Source organism: Pongo abelii, chromosome 3, assembly GCF_028885655.2.
Source record: "Pongo abelii isolate AG06213 chromosome 3, NHGRI_mPonAbe1-v2.0_pri, whole genome shotgun sequence".
NCBI classification, from domain to species: domain Eukaryota; kingdom Metazoa; phylum Chordata; class Mammalia; order Primates; family Hominidae; genus Pongo; species Pongo abelii.
In genome coordinates, this window is record NC_071988.2 from 146,987,406 (window position 1) to 147,010,950 (window position 23,545).

Below are 23,545 nucleotides of genomic sequence, written 5' to 3' on the forward strand. Positions count from 1 at the left end.
GAGAAATCAGAATCATCTAAGTTTTCCACTCAAACACCTAGGCAGATCATGATATGATATCATTTACTGAAATGGGTAGCATTGAAGGAAGAACAGTTTTGTGAGAAATCAGAAGTATTTTATTTGAATACAGTTTCAAATGACTGATACTCATTCATTTAGAGATACCAGTTAGGAAGCTGGAGATACGAGTGTGGAGCTTAGGGTTGGGGTTAGGGCTGGATATACACATTTGAGAGTCATCAGTGTTTAGAGGACATTTAAAACCAATAAACTGAATGAGAACACTTTTGTGGAGTGTATTAGTCTGTTCTCATGCTGCTAATAAAGACATACCCAAGACTGAGTAATTTATAAAGAAAAAGAAGTTTAATGGGCATACAGTTCCACATTGGCTGGGGAGGCCTCACAATCATGGCAGAAGGTGAGGAAGAGCAAAATCACGTCTTTCATGGTAGCAGGCAAGAGAGCTTGTACAGGGGAACTCCCATTTATAAAACCACCAGTTCTTGTGAGACTTATTCACTACCACAAGAACAGTATGAGCGAAACTGCCCCCATGATTCAATTATCTCCACCTGACCCTGCCCTTGACACATAGGGATTATTTTTATTTATTTATTTATGTATTTTTTTTGAGATGGAGTCTTGCTTTGTCGCCCAGGGTGGAGTGCAGTGGCACAATCTCAGCTCACTGCAGCCTCTGCTTCCCAGGTCCAAGCGATTCTCCTGCCTCAGCCCCTTGGGTAGCTGGGATTACAGGTGCACGCCATCACATTTGGCTAATTTTTGTATTTTTAGTAGAGACGGGGTTTCACCATGTTGGCCACACTGGTTTGAACTCCTGATCTCAGGTGATCCACCCACTTCGGCCTTCCAAAGTGCTGGGAGTACAGGCATGAGCCACCACGCCTGGCCGACACATGGGAATTATTACAATTCAAGGTGAGATTTGAGTGAGTACACAGCCAAACCATATCAGAGAGAGTATAGCAGGATAAGGAAAGGGGCACTAGAACCAGTCACTGGGAATTCTCCAACACTTAAAAGGTAGGTTTAGACCGGAGCTGTTCCTATTCGACCATCTTGGAGTTCCCTTTCATGGTCAAGGAAAGGGGTGACAGACGGCACCTGGAAAATCGGGTCACTCCCATCCGAATACTGCGCTTTTCCGACGGGCTTAGGAAACAGCGCACCAGGAGATTATAGCCCGCACCTGGCTTGGAGGGTCCTACGTCCACGGAGTCTCGCTGATTGCTAGCACAGCAGTCTGAGATCAAACTGCAAGGCGGCAGCGAGGCTGGGGGAGGGGCGCCCACCATTGCCCAGGCTCGCTTAGGTAAACAAAGCAGCCGGGAAGCTCGAACTGGGTGGAGCCCACCACAGCTCAAGGAGGCCTGCCTGCCTCTGTAGGCTCCACCTCTGTGGGCAGGGCACAGACAAACAAAAAGACAGCAGTAACCTCTGCAGACTTAAATGTCCCTGTCTGACAGCTTTGAGGAGAACAGTGGTTCTCCCAGCATGCAGCTGGAGATCTGAGAACGGGCAGACTGCCTCCTCAAGTGGGTCCCTGACCCCTGACCCCCGAGCAGCCTAACTGGGAGGCACCCCCCAGTAGGGGCAGACTGACATCTCACACGGCCGGGTACTCCTCTGAGACAAAACTTCCAGAGGAACAATCAGACAGCAGCATTCGCGGATCACGAAAATCCGCGGTTCTGCAGACACCGCTGCTGATACCCAGGCAAACAGGATCTGGAGTGGACCTCTAGCAGATTCCAACAGACCTGCAGCTGAGGGTCCTGTCTGTTAGAAGGAAAACTAACAAACAGAAAGGACATCCACACCAGAAACCCATCTGTACATCACCATCATCAAAGACCAAAAGTAGATAAAACCACAAAGATGGGGAAAAAACAGAGCAGAAAAACTGGAAACTCTAAAAAGCAGAGCGCTAGTCCTCCTCCAAAAGAACACAGTTCCTCACCAACAACGGAACAAAGCTGGACGGAGAATGACTTTGACGAGTTGAGAGAAGAAGGCTTCAGACGATCCAAACTACTCCGAGCTACAGGAGGAAATTCAAACCAAAGGCAAAGAAGTTGAAAACTTTGAAAAAAATTTAGACGAATGTATAACTAGAATAACCAATACAGAGAAGTGCTTAAAGGAGCTGATGGAGCTGAAAGCCAAGGCTTGAGAACTACATGAAGAATGCAGAAGCCTCAGGAGCCGATGCAATCAAATGGAAGAAAGGGTATCAGTGATGGAAGATGAAATGAATGAAATGAAGCAAGAAGGGAATTTTAGAGAAAAAAGAATAAAAAGAAATGAACAAAGCCTCCAAGAAATATGGGACTATGAGAAAAGACCAAATCTGCGTCTGATTGGTGTACCTGAAAGTGACGGGGAGAATGGAAACAAGTTGGAAAACACTCTGCAGGATATTATCCAGGAGAACTTCCCCAATCTAGCAAGGCAGGCCAACATTCAGATTCAGGAAATACAGAGAACACCGCAAAGATACTCCTCGAGAAGAGCAACTCCAAGACACATAATTGTCAGATTCACCAAAGTTGAAATCAAGGAAAAAATGTTAAGGGCAGCCAGAGAGAAAGGTCTGGTTACCCACAAAGGGAAGCCCATCAGACTAACAGCAGATCTCTCGGCAGAAACCCTACAAGCCAGAAGAGAGTGGGGGCCAATATTCAACGTTCTTAAAGAAAAGAATTTTCAACCCAGAATTTCATATCCAAACAAACTAAGCTTCATAAGTGAAGGAGAAATAAAATACTTTACAGACAAGCAAATGCTGAGAGATTTTGTCACAACCAGGCCTGCCTTACAAGAGCTCCTGAAGGAAGCACTTAATATGGAAAGGCACAACCGGTACCAGCCGCTGCAAAATCATGCCAAAATGTAAATACCATTGAGACTAGGAAGAAACTGCATCAACTAACGAGCAAAATAACCAGCTAACATCATAATGACAGGATCAAATTCACACATAACAATATTAACTTTAAATGTAAATGGACTAAATTCTCCAATTAAAAGACACAGACTGGCAAATTGGATAGAGTCAAGACCCATCAGTGTGCTGTATTCAGGAAACCCATCTCATGTGCAGAGACACACATAGGCTCAAAATAAAAGGATGGAGGAAGATCTACCAAGCAAATGGAAAACAAAAAAAGGCAGGGATTGCAATCCTAGTCTCTGATAAAACAGACTTTAAACCAACAAAGATCAAAAGAGACAAAGAAGGCCATTACATAATGGTAAAGGGATCAATTCAACAAGAAGAGCTAACTATCCTAAATATATATGCACCCAATACAGGAGCATCCAGATTCATAAAGAAAGTCCTGAGTGACCTACAAAGAGACTTAGACTCCCACACAATAATAATGGGAGACTTTAACACCCCACTGTCAACATTAGACAGATCAACGAGACAGAAAGTCAACAAGGATACCCAGGAATTGAACTCAGCTCTGCACCAAGCGGACCTAATAGACATCTACAGAACTCTCCACCCCAAATCAACAGAATATACATTTTTTCAGCACCACACCACACCTATTCTAAAATTGACCACATAGTTGGAAGTAAAGCTCTCCTCAGCAAATGTAAAAGAACAGAAATTATAACAAACTGTCTCTCAGACCACAGTGCAATCAAACTAGAACTCAGGATTAAGAAACTCACTCAAAACCGCTCAACTACATGGAAACTGAACAACCTGCTCCTGAATGACTACTGGGTACATAACAAAATGAAGGCAGAAATAAAGATGTTCTTTGAAACCAACGAGAACAAAGACACAACATACCAGAATCTCTGGGACACATTCAAAGCAGTGTGTAGAGGGAAATTTATAGCACTAAATGCCCACAAGAGAAAGCAGGAAAGATCCAAAATTGACACCCTAACATCACAATTAAAAGAACTAGAAAAGCAAGAGCAAACACATTCAAAAGCTAGCAGAAGGCAAGAAATAACTAAAATCAGAGCAGAACTGAAGGAAATAGAGACAAAAAAACCCTTCAAAAAATTAATGAATCCAGGAGCTGGTTTTTTGAAAGGATCAACAAAATTGATAGACTGCTAGCAAGACTAATAAAGAAAAAAAGAGAGAAGAATCAAATAGACGCAATAAAAAATGATAAAGGGGATATCACCACCGATCCCACAGAAATGCAAACTACCATCAGAGAATACTACGAACACCTCTATGCAAATAAACTGGAAAATCTAGAAGAAATGGATAAATTCCTCGACACACACACTCTCCCAAGACTAAACCAGGAAGAAGTTGAATCTCTGAATAGACCAATAACAGGATCTGAAATTGTGGCAATAATCAATAGCTTACCAACCAAAAAGAGTCCAGGACCAGATGGATTCACAGCCGAATTCTACCAGAGGTACAAGGAGGAACTGGTACCATTCCTTCTGAAACTATTCCAATCAATAGAAAAAGAGGGAATCCTCCCTAACTCATTTTATGAGGCCAGCAGCATCCTGATACCAAAGCCAGGCAGAGAACACAACCGAAAAAGAGAATTTTAGACCAATATCCTTGATGAACATTGATGCAAAAATCCTCAATAAAATACTGGCAAACCGAATCCAGCAGCATATCAAAAAGCTTATCCACTGTGATCAAGTTGGCTTCATCCCTGGGATGCAAGACTGGTTCAATATACACAAATCAATAAATGTAATCCAGCATATAAACAGAACCAAAGACAAAAACCACATGATTATCTCAATAGATGCAGAAAAGGCCTTTGACAAAATTCAACAACGCTTCATGCTAAAAACTCTCAATAAATTAGGTATTGATGGGACGTATCTCAAAATAATAAGAGCTATCTATGACAAACCCACAGCCAATATCGTACTGAATGGGAAAAAACTGGAAGCATTCCCTTTGAAAACTGGCACAAGACAGGGATGCCCTCTCTCACCACTCCTATTCAACATAGTGTTGGAAGTTGTGGCCAGGGCAATTAGGCAGGAGAAGGAAATAAAGGGTATTCAATTAGGAAAAGAGGAAGTCAAATTGCCCTTGTTTGCAGACGACATGATGGTATATCTAGAAAACCCCACTGTCTCAGCCCAAAATCTCCTTAAGCTGATAAGCAACTTCAGGAAAGTCTCAGGATACAAAATCAATGTACAAAAATCACAAGCATTCTTATACACCAATAACAGAGAAACAGAGAGCCAAATCTGAGTGAACTCCCATTCACAATTGCTTCAAAGACAATGAAATACTTAGGAATCCAACTTACAAGGGACGTGAAGGACCTCTTCAAGGAGAACTACAAACCACTGCTCAATGAAATAAAAGAGGATACAAACAAATGGAAGAACATTCCATGCTCATGGGTAGGAAGAATCAACATCGTGAAAATGGCCATACTGCCCAAGGTAATTTATAGATTCAATGCCATCCCCATCAAGCTGCCAATGACTTTCTTCACAGAATTGGAAAAAACTACTTTAAAGTTCATATGGAACCAAAAAATAGCCCGCATCGCCAAGTCAATCCTAAGCCAAAAGAACAAAGCTGGAGGCATCATGCTACCTGACTTCAAACTATACTACAAGGCTACAGTAACCAAAACAGCATGGTACTGGTACCAAAACAGAGATATAGATCAATGGAACAGAACAGAGCCCTCAGAAATAATGCCACATATCTACAACTATCTGATCTTTGACAAACCTGACAAAAACAAGAAATGGGGAAAGGATTCCCTATTTAATAAATGGTGCTGGGAAAACTGGCTAGCCATATGTAGAAAGCTGAAACTGGATCCCTTCCTTACACCTTATACAAAAATTAATTCAAGATGGACTAAAGACTTAAACATTAGACCTAAAACCATAAAAACCCTAGAAGAAAACCTAGGCATTACCATTCAGGACATAGGCATGGGCAAGGACTTCGTGTCTAAAACACCAAAAGCAATGGCAACAAAAGGTTAATATCCAGAATCTGCAATGAACTCAAACAAATTACAAGAAAAAAACAAACAACCCCATCAAAAAGTGGGCAAAGGACATCAACAGACACTTCTCAAAAGAAGATATTGCAGCCAAAAAACACAAGAAAAAATGCTCACCATCACTGGCCATCAGAGAAATGCAAATCAAAACCACAATGAGATACCATCTCATACCAGTTAGAATGACAATCATTAAAAAGTCAGGAAACAACAGGTGCTGGAGAGGATGTGGAGAAATAGGAACACTTTTACACTGTTGGTGGGACTGTAAACTAGTTCAACCCTTGTGGAAGTCAGTGTGGCGATTCCTCAGGGATCTAGAACTAGAAATACCATTTGACCCAGCCATCCCGTTACTGGATATATACCCAAAGGACTATAAATCATGCTGCTATACAGACACATGCACACGTATGTTTATTGCGGCACTATTCACAATAGCAAAGACTTGGAGCCAACCCAAATGTCCAACAATGATAGACTGGATTAAGAAAATGTGGCACATATACACCATGGAATACTATGCAGCCATAAAAAATGGTGAGTTCATGTCCTTTGTAGGGACATGGATGAAATTGGAAATCATCATTCTCAGTAAACTATCACAAGGACAAAAAACCAAACACCTCATGTTCTCACTCATAGATGGGAATTGAACAATGAGAACACATGGACACAGGAAGGGGAACATCACACTCTGGGGACTGTTGTGGGGTGGGGGGAGGGGGGAGGGATAGCATTAGGAGATATACCTAATGCTAAATGACGAGTTAATGGGTGCAGCACACCAGCATGGCACATGTATACGTATGTAACTAACCTGCACATTGTGCACATGTACACATGTACCCTAAAACTTAAAGTATAATAAAAAAAAAAAAGGTAGGTTTAGAAGGAAAAGTCTCCCAGGAGACTAGGAGTTAAGGTAGGAGTTAAGAAGCTCTGAAGTTAAGGAGGCCTGGCTAGAGACAACAGAGGAAATCCAGGACAGAATGGATTATTTGCAGGCATTGCGAAAGGATGGAAAGCTACATACAAATTTCCTTCAGTGAGCTACATACAAATGTCTTTCAGTGGACCAAGACTTACTTCCAAGAGAAGAGTGGAGTTCTCAGAGTCCTGTAAAGTCAAATCATAGAGGACTGAGAAATTTCTGTCCGGGGTCATAACCTGTTTGAGTAATTGTACTTAGCACCAACCAGAGAGAGGCAGGTACAACTGAACTTCTTCCAGGTTATGAGCTTCAAAAGGCCACTAAATACCCTTTCTTTTACTTGTCTTATACCAAAGCATAGAAATAATAAAAATCACATCATAAGATTCAATCCAAAGTCTTTAGCTTAACATTAAGATTAGAACCTTGGGAATTAAGTTGTGTGGAATTGAATCCTGACTCTACTATTACTATTGCATGAGTATGGGCAAATTAACATTTCTGGACCCGGTTTTCAGTGGCTTGGGCAGAGTAATAATGAAACTGACTTTAAAGAGAGTAAGTAAAATAATTTAAGTGAGCTGGTTAGAATAGTGCCAGGTACAAAAAACAATGCTCAATAAATGTCAACGCATATTGTTCTAATCGTGCAAAGCACCTAGCCCTCTACCTGTCTATCATTTGTTAGTGCTAAATAAGTTTCTGATGATGATTTTGGAAGAGATGCCCTATCTATTGTAATGTTATAATCTAATAATTCTTTATCTGCCATGCAGATGTTGTTTCTTAGATAGCATATAGAATATTACCAATCAGATATAGGGAAATTCTCTTTTATGAGATGTATAAATTCCTGAATACGAAGTTGAATGTTTACAAACTTGATCCTGTCTTCCATCGAGTCATTCGTTTATTTCTATAATAAAGTAAGTGCTGTGATGACATGCTGTTTTTTTCTAGTGCATGTTAAAGATTCATTGCAAAATGCTTTCCTATGCTTGTGAATTATGCATGTAAATTTGGTTTAGAAAAATTGTATTCATACTCTCGAACTGTTTTACAAAGCTGTACTGGTAGGTCTGATGGGATTGTTTTGGTTTGATAGTATGTATTTTGGTTATTTGATTGGTTGATTAAATTTTCTTCTTTTAATATGAGAATTAACGTTATACTTTTACATACATTGAAATCCAAAAACCCCATCAGTGAAAATCTTAAAATGACTCTACAGACTATCATATATTCAGTTAAAATGAAAATTGAAGCTATTTTTATCTTGTGAATAAAAAACATTTGATTCACTTGCAAATTAACTTAGGGCAAACAATTATTGCAGCTTAATAAAAAATATTTTCACAGACAAAGTAAATAGTTACTATAACCTCAACTTTATTTACTCTGGTTTGATAAAATCTTATTAGAATATAATGTATTTTATGGTTGGTGTTAATAACTCCTTGCTATTCATGGTATCCTGAAGAAAATTATTCTTTCTTCAGATTAAAAGAGCTATTGGTTTAATTATTTATCTCCCATTTAAATTTTACATGGTTCCGTTATTTGCTGAACTACTACTGATGGGATCTCCAGTAGCATAAACTTTTATGTGTCTTATAAGTTAATTTTTTTCCAATGATCTAGTATGATTTTGCATATAGCATCCAGCCAACAGATGTTTCTTTTTTACTTCTACCTATTTGATCAAACTTTTTATTTCTACAAATGGTGTACTTACTTTAAGTTATACATTTTACTTCACCTTTAGTATTTTCCCTTATAGAAAATCAGCCTATATTAATTCTTAGTCTTTCTCTATCCAGATTATGTCTTTGCCTTCCACATATCTATTCCAGAGCTTAGCTTTTATAGATATGTATCCCCTTTTCTCCCAACCGGACCAAATCTCTATTCAAGCCCCACTTCTAATTCTTCTGTAACACAACCCTGGAGACAGTCACAAACTCCACTGACAAAGTCAACATTCTAAGGAAGATTTCTTTTCTTTTTTTTTTTTTTTGAGACGGGGTCTCGCTCTGTCACCCAGGCTGGCGTGCTGTGGCGTGATCTCAGCTCACTGCAACCTCCGCCTTCCAGGTTCACGCCATTCTCCTGTCTCAGCCTCCTGAGTAGCTGGGACTACAGGCACCCACCACCATGCCCGGCTAATTTTTTGTTTTTGTATTTTTAGTAGAGATGGGGTTTCAGCGTGTTAGCCAGGATGGTCTTGATCTTCTGACCTCGTGATCCACCCGCCTTGGCCTCCCAAAGTGCTGGGATTACAGGCGTGAGCCACCGCGCCCCGGCCAGGAAAATTTCTTAATATGTGCTATTATTAATCTCTTCCCATTCGATTTCCTCTAACTCTTTAATTCAAAAGTTACTGATTTTTCTTGTATTTCTTCAAGTTCTCTCTCTTCCTTGAACCGCGTAGATATCTATATAAATGCTCATTTACATAAGTTAGCGTGTCTACAGAAATGCTCAGAATTTCCGTTGAATTCTGGTTCTTTTATTTGCCTACCATGGCCTAGGAAAGTCATTTTAGTGCCTCAAAGGCTTAGTTTCTGCATCAATAAAAATGAACATAAAAATTTATACTTTACAGTTTGTGAGACAAACATTTACTAACCACCTACTATGTATCAAACAGTATGTATGGAATCAGTTAATATCCATAAATGTCTCTGGCATAATTATTAGGACATGGAAGTCACTAAATTAATTCAAGGTTTTTTTTTCTTTTTATTCTTCTCATATCATCTTTTTTATTCCTAATATATTCTTTCTTTTACAATATCTGGTACATAACAGTGGTTGTCACTTAAATAAATGCATTGAATGAACAATTTTAATATTCTCTGGAATGGCTGCTTTTACTCATTCAATTTTTAGTACAACATTCTTGAAAGCTTCACAACCTGTTTTCTCTGACCATTTATTCCTGAAAATCTTTAGTCTGATTTTTTTTTCCTTCATTGCTTTACTAAAAAAAGGCCCTGTCAGAAGACTACTGAAAATTTTCAAGTCCAGTGACTTTTCTAAGTCCTTATTCTCCTTTACTTTTTGCAATGTTCACACTACAGGCCAGGCCATCTTTTCTTTTTGGCATTTTTTCCTCCTCAATGTCTATATAAATATTATTTCTTATCATCCTGCATCTCTGATCACACACAGTTTGTTTTCTGTTTCTCTTTTCTCTCTCTAGAAAGTAATTTGAATACTTCTCACTGCATTATTTTCTCAGTACTTTCGTGTGTGTGTGTGTGTGTGTGTGTGTGTGTGTGAGAGAGAGAGAGAGAGAGATTTATTCCATTGCTGCAAGCATCAGTTCTGTGAACAAAACCTCCAAATCTGTACTATCAACTCTGATTCCACTCCAAAACTTTGCACCCATATTTATAACTCGCTGATAGACATATTACACTGGAGGTTCTGTTGGCATCATAAACACAGTGTACCCAAAATTCCTTACTTTTCCTGTTTCTCATTTTGGTTTTCTACTTTGTCTTAATAATATTGTCTTGGTTTGTTTTTTACCACACCTTGTGGCTAAGGGTCATCCCCTCTCTTATACTCAATCAGTAGACAAATTCTCATGTTTCTTCTTTTCTAATGCATCTGGCACCCATTCTTTTCAGTGCATCCCTTCTGCCAAGATCCTAGTTCAGTCCATAATTACATCATACCTGTACTATTATAATAAAAATTAACTCACTTCCACGACTCTAGTTTCTAATCCTTCCAATCTATGTAGTACACTGTCCTGTAAAATTATGAAGCCCTGACTATGCACCAAAAACTTTGTTAAACTCTCAGGAGTTTGGAACTCTAGGGCCCATAAGAAGTGCAATTTAATAGAAGAGATAATTTTGTAATTTCTTAAGTATAGTACCGTATAACAAGTAGTTTAAGCACAGAATAGGTGGAAAGAATAGTATGGTCAATGATACTAAGTAGAAGTAGTTTATGGAGAAATAAAGGAATGAAAGATATTCTAGGCAAAGACAGCATCAGGTACTAAGGCAAAGAGCTATGCAAAAGCATGGCATTAGAGAAAGAAAGTATTTCCATATGGTTGGTGTGGGTTAGGAATGGACTTTGTATACCATATAAAAAATTCAAAATTTCTTTCTGCATCTAAGGAGAGAAACAATGGAAATATTTTAAGCAGCAAGCACAAAAACATGACTAGTTTATATTTCATAATTATTTCTCTCTCAGCATTATAGGAAATAATTTGTACAAAGCAAAGCTGGAGTCAGTGAATTAAAGGGCAATGGCAGAAGTATGCATCAATATGAACATCTCTTGGCTCTGCTTTAACAATTATACTTCCTTCCTCAAAATCTTTCAATTCCAGTTTGCCTATGGTATAAACCCCAGTCTTCAAATTCTAGTCACCCCATAAATGGCCCCAGCTAATTCTGCAAAACTGCAACATATGGCCAAAAATTTAGCATTACTGGATCATTTTCTGCTAATGGGACAAGGATCTGTGCTTTCCCAAGCCTTATAGATTTGTTCAATTTATTCTATATCTTTGACCAGGGCTTGGCAAACTGCTACCTGCAGGCCAAATTGGGCCTAGTGCCTGTTTTTGTAAATAAAGTGATATTGGAACACAGCCATGCCCATTCATGTACCTATTGTCTATGGCTGCTCTTGCCATATGATGGTAAGCTGAGTATTGTAACAGAGAATATATGACCTGTAAAGCTGAATATATTTACAATATGGCCCATTATATAAAGGTTGGCTGACCACTAGCCTAGACCTTCTTTTGTTTCTGCCTTTTTGAACACTATTGAAAGATGGGTAGCCCCTTTACAACTTATGTTAAATTTACCTTTCTCTGAGGAAGCTTTATTTTAATCATTCCAGTCAAGAGTGTTCTGTCTTCTGAATACCTACAGTGACACCTCTTTACTGTTTCATAGCACTTTACTGTTTTGTAATTACCATTTTTTTTACGTCTTTCTGTTATAAAGGATATAAACTTGAAACCAGAATTTTTGTTTTTAAGCTACTTAACCGTGTCTCTGTTTTGGATTTTTAGTCCCTTTATCCATTTAACTATCTAAATATAGGTTGAGCATCCCTAATCTGAAAGTCCAAAATCTAAAATGCACCAAAATCCTAAACTTTTTGAGCATCAACATGATGCCACAGGTGGAAAATTCCACACCTGATACCTTTGCTTTCTGATGTTTCAATGTTCACAAACTTTGTTTCAAGCAATTATCAAAAATATTAGATAAAATTATCTTCTGGCTATGTATATGAGGTATATGAAACATAAATGAATTTTGTGTTCATACTTGAGACCCATCCCCTAGATCTCTCATTATGTATATGCAAATATTCTAAGAACCAGAGAAATCCAAAACACACCTGGTTCCAAGAATTTTGGATAATGGATACTCAACCTATATATAGATAGATTTGGATAGATTGTATGTCATAGACTATTACGTTATACGTATATATTATATAGGTCCTATTATGTTGGTAAACTTAGACTTTTGAAGGCTCACCATTTATCAATTACAATGCCAAGTGCTCTTTATACAAAATATTTTTAATACTCAAAACTACCAAACAAAAAGTGTAAAATGTGATCTCCACTTTACAGATAAAGAAAGAAGGCTTAAAAATGTTAAGAAATTTTTGTGAATTTAAGTGCTATTCATGAGGTTTAAATTTATGTCCAAGTGAACTATGTTCTAAAGTCCAGTCTCTTAACTAAATGATCGTATTCTCCCAGCAGACAGTATAATGCCTATAACCCTAGTAGATCTCAGGAAGAGGCAAAGAAGTTTTAAAAAATCAAATGGGGATATTTTAACTTTACAAAAGCAATAGTTGATTTAGGGTTCAGATCACAGTGGTCTCTGTTTATGCAAATAATTTGAAATAGTAATATATTCTCAAATTAGAAAATAATTTAACATGTTTATTGATTTTCATTGAACTAAATGTGAAGAAATTCTATATTGACACCACTTGAGCAAGAGTCCATGTTGGCCTTAGCAATCGGTACATTTTCCGTCTTCACTACATTCCCTCAGTTGAATTGTACCTTCCTTCTACTGTGGTATAATGGGAAAAGTGCATGTTGAAGTCATAAAGACAGAAATTCAAACTCTAGATTTGCTATTTATAGATTGTATGTTTCTTTGTGCAATTACTTTAGTCTGTGTTAGATTCAGATTCATTATCCCTAAACAGTGAAAACTAAAACTAAACTGTAAGGATTGTTTTGGGATTTAAATAAGAGCATATATAAATTGCCCAGTAGTGTGCTTGATATGCACTAAGAAATCAGTAAGCTCCTGGAAATATTTAAATAACAGCATAAATGTTTAACTGTTAAGAAGATACCACAAGACATAATCTAATAAAGTTTTTAACTTGACAAAAATTAATGCAGGCCAGAGAAGCAAGAGAGGTCATCAGGAGGGATGAGAATAGAACCAAGCCTCAAGTAAGAGATGTGGCAAAAATCTAGACATATTATCTTAACTGTCAATCTAGGTACAGAGCTTATTGTGTTTCTTCTATTTTTAAAAAACTTAGAAGTATAAATTTGCATCCAACTGGTGTTATAGAACATCTTATATTTAAAATATACTTTTATATGCTTTAGAATCTAGTGAAGTCTAGAAAAAATTAATTAGATATTAACGACAATTTGCTCATTCATTTAAAAAAATACTAAATATATTACCTACTTTAAAATAGACAATCGTGGGCAATAGCATGTGCAATAGCATAAAATAAAAAAATTAGAATTTATAACATAGGTTTCTTTGTCTGTTTTCTGCTGCTATAGCTACATACTGGGTAATTTATAAAGAATAGAAGTTTATTTGGCTCACAGTTCTGGAGGCTGGGAAGTCTAAGGGCATGGGGCCTGCATTTGGTGAGTGCTTCCTGTGTGTTATTTCATGGCAGAAGGGCAGAAGGCATCACATGGTGAGCAATCATGTGAGACAGAGAGAGGAAATCAGGCTGAACTCATTCTTTTATCAGAAGCTCCCTCCCTCAATAACTAACTCCCACTTCCGTGATAATGGCATTAATCCACTCATAATGATGGAACCCTGATGGTCTAATCACCTCTTAAAGGCCCTACTTCTCAACATTGTTACAACGCTGTTACATGACTAATTTCAAGGAACATTTAAATCATAGCAAGTCTTTTTGAATGGATCATTTAGTGAAACTCGACTAAAGGCCACACCATTTGCCTATCAACACATTACGCTTAATAATACACCATGGTCTTGACATATACAAAACATCCAGATGAAAATTTATGGTTTTTATCAATCTCATTTTATTTTTATTTGTGAATATTTATAGGAATAAATAATTGATTGAACCTTGATCCTTGCCATTATAAAACTAAAAAAGTTTATTGCAGCATGGCTTACTTTTTTTTCCTATTAAATTATTTGATTATTTCTACATCCACTGACAGCAACAAGGTTCCAAAAATAAAATTACACAATTCTCAAATCCGGTTTTCTACACTTTGTAAAATGGTAAGGTATTTTGATTATTTTGTGAGTCCTGAATTTTCAAGTTTTAAGAATTCATGTATAAAACTTGATATTTATATTTTGATAAAGAGAATAGATATTATCTACTGCAAAGGGCAATAATTATACCTAATATTCACTTCTGGCCCAATAACTATAGTTAATGCTATCTTCACACATGCCTGATTCTGTCGTGTGATTTGCCAAACGTATTAAAAATCTGAGTGACGCAAAGTACTTTATCAATACTGAAGCCATTTCTCAACCAAACTACTTCTCTATTTTTTCCTTGTTTTGCTGTCATTTTATAAGACTTATAATAGTTTTAAATATAAGGTCCTCAACAGTTGATTATTTCATTAAAGTAGGATAAAAAGTGCTGAAATATTTGTTTTAAGCTGTGAGCATAATAGGAGGAATGAACATACTACTACTGGCTGCAATATAGTTTTTTCCCCTGCAGTTTATATTAGATATATGCTGTTGCTATGTTTATATAGACACAAAGCAAACTGTAGAAACATGCAGCCAACTCCAACAAGGGTATCTCTTTTTTGGTATAAAAGAAGAAAACTTTTAAAGATATCTATTTCCATGCTATCTTTCAACTTTAAAAGTTATGGACCATAGCCAATTTCTGAACCTTCAAGCTTAGCTACTTCTTTCCTGGCTGATCTCTGGGACCCCACCTTATACACAAAATCAGGAGTATATGCAGACAACTGTACTCTTCAGAGAGAAGAGAGAAGCTTTTCTCAGTGGAAACTCTTGCCCGTTAACCTATCTGGTTAGCATCAAAACATCCATGAAGATGTCATACCTCTCCTGACAAGAAAGCAACAAAACCATATGAGGAATGACAAAGACAGAATTAATCACTATAAAGGTCTTTGTATAAATAATCAGTCCTTGAGTTGTTCTGAGAAGCAGATACATGTCAAATACAGGTTTTGTCTTAAAAGAACACAATTTTCAACTGATCTTCTCTGGTTTATTATGGTATACAGCAGAAAAATAATTTTTAGCTTCATTTAAAAGATATTCATTTGTAATCCTGGCCACTAACCACAATATTAGAGCAGGTCCCCTGATTTATGCTTTTAGGCTCATTTATTTAAAGCCTTAGGGGTTTGTTTGGTGGCCTTCCACAACTTAAGAGTCCTAAAAACCTTGTGAAGACTTCCTTGACATCACTGGACATCTCACGATAAAGACTGTCAATGTGATGTTCACAGAAAATTTGAAATATTTATTAGCTAGATCTAGTTGTATTCTTTCCAACATTGTTGTATGATCTTTCTTGTAATGTTTTCTTGCATTTCTACCTCAGTTTTTTAATTATAGTAAATAGAAGTTACGATATTAAAACTATATGACATATTCCTATTTCTGCTTTCTGCTCTAGTTATAGGATCATTGGTGGAAACTCTCAGTTCACGATCAACCCATCGACAGGACAGATCATCACCAGCGCATTGTTAGATAGGGAAACAAAAGATAATTATACTTTGGTAGTGGTCTGCAGTGATGCGGGATCCCCAGAGCCTCTTTCCAGTTCCACCAGTGTGCTTGTCACTGTGACTGATGTCAATGACAATCCACCAAGATTTCAGCATCACCCATATGTCACTCACATCCCATCTCCCACTCTTCCAGGTAATCAACCAAATTCTGAGGCCACATGGATGTAAACAAACTATGTATCAGACATTTCTATAAAAATATTTATGATATTTTACATACATATTTCTGATATAGCCCAATTTTGCAAATCCTCTAAAATTCAGGTTGTTTTGTCTAATGGAAATGAAAAAATGCTTGAAACTTGAAAATTAACCCTTTCTTGCTAGACTAATTGTGTATAATGTTTTATAATTGTTATGTATTATTATTTCTTAATATTACTTGAATATTACAAATAATTAACATATATATTACATCATCGTTAATGATGTTTATGGCCTGAGGTATAACTTTGTGTAAGTTTGCCAAAAGTAGGGGCATTGTCTCTATTTTGCATGCCATACACCACTACCTGAAACATGATATGGGAGATAATAGGCATTCAAATATGTTTGTCAGTGGAAAATGAATATTTGACTTCAATTTTTCATAGATATGTTTTCAAAAAGTTTAATAAATGGATAATTCTTGTTAATATTTATTTTATTCCAGGTTTTACAAATGAAAATTGTTCTGTTAGTAAGTTTATGGATCCATTTATGAATCATTTTCATATTGACAATATGCATTTATCTTTCTGTATCTCTTTAAATTTAGTTTGACATTTGCTAAGAAAGGCATACTCTCTTAAGAACTGCAGAAATCTGCCATGTTTAATTTTTAAAATGAGTTTTCAAAGAGGAAAATATAGAAATATAGCTCATTATTGATTTAATCTTCCTTGCTTGGAAATATTTTTAATTAGAAGAAAAACTTAACAGATCGAGTTAACAGATCCTCCTTTCAGTGATCTTTGAACTTCTATTAATCTGAGAATGATAACAATCTAAAATATAGGATTCATAAATGTATGTGCCAACTTTCTATCAAAGGAAATGTCAGTATCAAAATGATAAATACCTGCTAAAAGTCTTAAGATGAAATGATGTTGGCAGGCATGGTTCTAATTACATCCGATGTGTGGTGGTGCAAGATAAAATTTCCTATGTAAAATGAGGTATGCTTAAGCATCTTTTCCTCATTGGACTTATAATTACTGGCCTTTTTAAAATTAAAGATATTTTACTTTTGTTACCGTTTCTTCTGTAGGGGTGAGAGAGCAGGTTTGGGAATGGTTTCTGAATGAGTAGATTGAAAATATGTCCTTATGGCAGCTTTTCTGCATATTTTTACTACAATCTGTTTCATTGGCACTCAGTCTAAGCACTAACTTTTGGAGTCCAAATTGAGTCCATTATCCCTCAATTCTTATTTCTTACTACTTTACAATTATTTTAATTGGCTTATGTATATACCTGTGTACGTATATGCACACACATATACACATAAACATACGCACTTTTTCTTCATCTGATAATAGTTCACGTATAAAGGAATTTTGTCTTAAAACAGTGGGGACAAGGAATCAATGGTAATGAACGTGATTTTTGTTGACAAGGTTACGTATAAAGTGATTGGAAGATATTTTAAGACATACCAGAGCAACGGTATCATTGCATTGGGTAGAGGCATAGCACTTTGCAGAGCTCGCATATTATGTTTCTTGGAATGTTGTTTTATGTGCAGATTTTTCTCCTAGAAACTATGATTTTTGAACGATTAGCAAGTTCTTTTCCCTAGGCTTCTCTCAAAGGCATACTGAAAAGTATTAAATCCAACAGACTGTATAAATTTTAGTTAGAAAATGGCAGGTTAGTCTCTGAAGACAATCATAAAGCAGATTTGACTTGTGAACTTCAGAGAAAATATAGGAGATACTGTTCTCCCCAGTAATCATGAGAAAATAAGGTCACATCAAGCAGCAATAGAGTGTCTTATATGTACTTATCTGCTACCAAATATTTTATTTAAATTCCACATGATTATAACTGCACACTTTCTCTTTTATAGGTTCCTTTGTCTTTGCGGTTACAGTCACAGATGCTGATATTGGACCAAATTCTGAACTGCATTATTCTCTTTCGGGTAGAAATTCTGAAAAATTTCACATTGACCCACTGAGGGGAGCCATTATGGCCGCCGGACCACTAAACGGAGCTTCAGAAGTGACATTTTCTGTGCATGTAAAAGATGGTGGCTCATTTCCAAAGACAGATTCTACAACAGTGACTGTTAGATTCGTGAATAAGGCCGATTTCCCTAAAGTCAGAGCCAAAGAACAAACATTCATGTTTCCTGAAAACCAACCAGTCAGCTCTCTTGTCACCACCATCACAGGATCCTCTTTGAGAGGAGAACCTATGTCATATTATATCGCAAGTGGGAATCTTGGCAATACTTTCCAGATTGATCAGTTAACAGGGCAGGTGTCTATTAGTCAACCTCTGGATTTTGAAAAGATACAAAAATATGTTGTATGGATAGAGGCCAGAGACGGTGGTTTCCCTCCTTTCTCCTCTTATGAGAAACTTGATATAACAGTATTAGATGTCAATGATAATGCCCCAATTTTTAAGGAAGACCCATTTATATCTGAAATATTGGAAAACCTTTCCCCTCGAAAAATACTTACTGTTTCGGCAATGGACAAGGACAGTGGACCCAATGGACAGTTAGATTATGAAATTGTTAATGGCAACATGGAAAATAGTTTCAGTATCAATCATGCTACTGGTGAAATTAGAAGCATTAGACCTTTGGACAGGGAAAAAGTATCTCATTATGTCCTAACCATAAAATCGTCAGACAAAGGGTCCCCGTCTCAGAGTACTTCAGTAAAAGTCATGATTAACATTTTAGATGAAAATGATAATGCCCCTAGGTTTTCTCAGATATTTAGTGCCCATGTTCCTGAAAATTCCCCCTTAGGATACACAGTTACCCGTGTCACAACTTCTGATGAAGACATTGGGATTAATGCAATTAGTAGATATTCTATAATGGACACAAGTCTTCCATTTACAATTAATCCCAGCACAGGGGATATTGTCATAAGCAGACCTTTAAATAGGGAAGATACAGACCGTTACAGAATTCGAGTTTCTGCACATGATTCTGGGTGGACTGTAAGTACAGATGTCACAATATTTGTGACAGACGTCAATGACAATGCTCCAAGATTTAGCAGACCTTCCTATTATTTAGATTGCCCTGAACTTACTGAGATTGGCTCCAAAGTAACTCAGGTATTTGCAACAGATCCTGATGAGGGATCAAATGGACAAGTGTTTTATTTCATAAAATCTCAATCAGAATATTTCAGGATTAATGCCACCACCGGAGAGATTTTCAATAAACAGATCTTAAAATACCAAAATGTCACTGGCTTCAGTAATGTGAATATCAACAGGCATAGTTTTATAGTGACATCTTCAGATCGAGGTAAACCTTCCTTAATTAGTGAGACAACAGTTACCATCAACATAGTGGACAGTAATGACAATACACCTCAATTTCTTAAAAGTAAATATTTCACTCCAGTCACCAAAAATGTTAAGGTTGGTACGAAATTAATGAAAGTTACAGCAATAGATGACAAAGATTTTGGACTGAATTCAGAAGTGGAGTATTTCATTTCTAATGATAACCATTTAGGAAAATTTAAGTTGGACAATGATACGGGGTGGATTTCAGTAGCATCCTCCCTGATTTCTGACTTGAACCAAAACTTTTTTATCACAGTCACTGCAAAGGATAAGGGAAACCCTCCACTTTCTTCCCAAGCAACTGTTCACATAACTGTCACTGAGGAAAACTACCATACGCCTGAATTCTCTCAAAGCCACATGAGTGCAACCATCCCTGAGAGCCATAGCATTGGGTCCATTGTCAGAACTGTTTCTGCAAGAGATAGAGATGCAGCGATGAATGGCTTGATTAAGTACAGCATTTCTTCAGGAAATGAAGAAGGCATTTTTGCAATCAATTCTTCTACAGGCATATTAACACTAGCCAAAGCTCTTGATTATGAGCTATGCCAGAAACATGAAATGACGATTAGTGCTATAGATGGAGGATGGGTTGCAAGAACTGGTTACTGCAGTGTGACCGTAAATGTGATTGATGTGAATGATAATTCTCCAGTATTCCTCTCTGATGACTATTTCCCTACTGTTTTGGAAAATGCCCCAAGTGGAACAACAGTTATCCACCTAAATGCAACAGATGCTGACTCTGGAACAAATGCTGTGATTGCGTATACTATACAGTCATCTGACAGTGACCTCTTTGTCATTGACCCTAATACAGGAGTCATAACCACTCAAGGCTTCTTGGATTTTGAAACCAAGCAGAGCTACCATCTTACTGTGAAAGCCTTCAATGTCCCCGATGAGGAAAGGTGTAGCTTTGCCACTGTTAATGTACAATTAAAAGGGACAAATGAGTATGTGCCCCGTTTTGTTTCCAAACTTTACTATTTTGAAATCTCAGAAGCAGCTCCTAAAGGTACTATTGTTGGAGAAGTGTTTGCTAGCGACCGTGATTTGGGCACTGATGGGGAGGTACGCTATTTGATTTTTGGTAATAGTCGAAAGAAGGGTTTCCAGATCAATAAGAAGACTGGACAGATTTATGTTTCTGGAATTCTTGATCGAGAAAAAGAAGAAAGGGTGTCTTTGAAGGTATTGGCCAAGAACTTTGGCAGCATTAGAGGTGCAGATATAGATGAGGTCACTGTAAATGTCACCGTGCTTGATGCAAATGACCCACCCGTTTTTACTCTAAACATCTACAGTGTGCAGATCAGTGAAGGGGTCCCAATAGGAACTCATGTGACCTTTGTCAGTGCCTTTGACTCAGACTCCATCCCCAGCTGGAGCAGGTTTTCTTACTTCATCGGATCAGGGAATGAAAATGGTGCCTTTTCTATTAATCCACAGACAGGACAGATCACCGTTACTGCAGAATTAGATCGAGAAACCCTTCCCATCTATAATCTCTCAGTTTTGGCTGTTGATTCAGGGACCCCCTCAGCTACAGGTAGTGCCTCTTTATTAGTCACCCTGGAAGATATAAATGATAACGGGCCCATGCTGACAGTCAGTGAAGGAGAAGTCATGGAAAACAAACGGCCAGGCACTTTGGTGATGACGCTTCAGTCCACTGACCCTGATCTCCCTCCAAATCAAGGTCCCTTTACTTATTACTTGCTGAGCACAGGTCCTGCCACCAGTTATTTCAGTCTGAGCACTGCTGGAGTTCTGAGCACAACCAGAGAGATTGACAGAGAGCAGATTGCAGACTTCTATCTGTCTGTGGTTACCAAGGATTCTGGTGTTCCTCAAATGTCTTCCACAGGAACTGTGCATATCACAGTTATAGACCAAAATGACAATCCTTCACAGTCTCGGACGGTGGAGATATTTGTTAATTATTATGGCAACTTGTTTCCCGGTGGGATTTTAGGCTCTGTGAAGCCACAGGATCCAGATGTGTTAGACAGCTTCCACTGCTCCCTTACTTCAGGAGTTACCAGCCTCTTCAGTATTCCAGGGGGTACTTGTGATCTGAATTCCCAGCCAAGGTCCACAGATGGCACGTTTGATCTGACTGTCCTTAGCAATGATGGAGTTCACAGCACAGTCACGAGCAACATCCGAGTTTTCTTTGCTGGATTTTCCAATGCCACAGTGGATAACAGCATCTTACTTCGTCTTGGCGTACCAACAGTAAAGGACTTCTTGACCAACCACTACCTTCATTTTTTACGCATTGCCAGCTCACAGCTGACAGGCTTAGGGACAGCTGTGCAACTGTACAGTGCATATGAAGAGAACAATAGAACGTTTCTTTTGGCAGCTGTGAAGCGAAATCATAATCAGTATGTGAATCCCAGTGGCGTAGCCACCTTCTTTGAAAGCATCAAAGAGATCCTTCTCCGGCAGAGTGGAGTAAAGGTGGAATCTGTGGATCATGACTCCTGTGTGCATGGCCCATGTCAGAATGGAGGGAGCTGTCTAAGAAGATTGGCTGTGAGCTCCGTATTAAAAAGCCGTGAGAGTCTTCCAGTCATCATCGTGGCAAATGAACCTCTGCAGCCTTTCTTATGCAAGTGTCTGCCAGGATATGCGGGTAGCTGGTGTGAAATAGATATAGATGAATGTCTTCCATCACCTTGCCACAACGGTGGAACCTGTCACAATTTAGTAGGAGGATTTTCATGCAGCTGCCCAGATGGCTTCACTGGTAGGGCCTGTGAGAGAGATATCAATGAGTGCCTGCAGAGTCCTTGCAAGAATGGTGCCATCTGCCAGAATTTTCCAGGAAGCTTCAACTGTGTTTGCAAAACTGGATACACAGGTATGACAATGTTTGTACTTTTCTCACTAAGACTTTAGCCATGTCAAGTATATTGAAAGGAAATAATTTTATCATTTTCCAATGATTTTCATATAAATAAGCATAATAGTAAAAAATGTTTTTAAACATTTACTGTAGGTCAAATACTGTTCTAAGCACTTTTTACGTATTTATTTTGTTTACTTCTTACAAGAAAACTTATGAGGTAGGAATATTTTCCAGTTTCTATAGGCAAGGAGGTTGAAGTACAGAGCAAGTAATTAGGTTTTCTCAGGTGATTCAATTACTTTGCTGTAATGTCACTATTCAAGTCTACACAGTTAAATCCAGAACTTAAGTGCTTAATCTCGTAGCGTCTCTTACAAGAGCAAAAAAGAGAATAATATCTTCTTAAAAGAGTATTCTAGATATTAAAGGATAAAATATATACAAAACATAAGATTGGACCATTTTGTGTGTTAAATAATTGTTAACAATGATTGTTGTTGATTCTTTATCATCATCGTTTTTGTGACCTTTTAAAATCATAATCGTCATTATTATTGAAATGTGATCCACATCGTGAGAAGAGCGAGAATCATGTTTTCAGATTTAGATTAAAATGGTGTGTTATTGGGCCAGGCAAGGTGGCTCATGCCTGTAATCCCAGCACTTGGGAGGCCAAGGCGGGCAGATCACAAGGTTGAGAGATCGAGACTATCCTGGCCAACATGTGAAACACCATCTCTACTAAAAATACAAAAATTAACTGGGCGTGGTGTTGTGCGCCTGTAGTCCCAGCTATTCGGGAGGCTGAGGCATAAGAATCACTTAAATTCGGGAGGCAGAGGTTGCAGTGAGCCGAGATTGCGTCACTGCACTCCAGCCTGGCAACAGAGCAAGACTCTGTCTTAAAAAAAAAAAAAAAAATGGTGTGTTATTTCTAATGGTTGGGTAGAAAGCACAATAGGCTTATTTCTCAAGAAAGCTAGAACACAACCGAGCCACAGCTTATCTTGACAGACTAGAAAGCAGCATTAAACATAGCAGAAAAAATTTTGAACTAGTCTTTGGCACCCTAGTGGGATATGATGTCCATATATATGTATATCTCTACCTATTTCTACTTCATGTCTATATCA

General features: G+C 37.7%; 1 protein-coding gene across 3 annotated transcripts in view; it reads left to right on the forward strand.

Annotated features, from left to right (window-relative positions):
- Window positions 1-23,545, forward strand: part of FAT4 (FAT atypical cadherin 4) — a 183,091-nt gene that overhangs the window by 119,208 nt on the left and 40,338 nt on the right. For all 3 annotated transcript variants that reach the window (XM_024246169.2, XM_054554467.1, XM_063723654.1), the window contains 2 exons: window positions 15,907-16,157; window positions 18,075-22,424. In XM_024246169.2, the coding sequence (XP_024101937.2) occupies window positions 15,907-16,157; window positions 18,075-22,424 (4,601 nt within the window). The remainder of the gene's footprint in view (window positions 1-15,906; window positions 16,158-18,074; window positions 22,425-23,545) is intronic.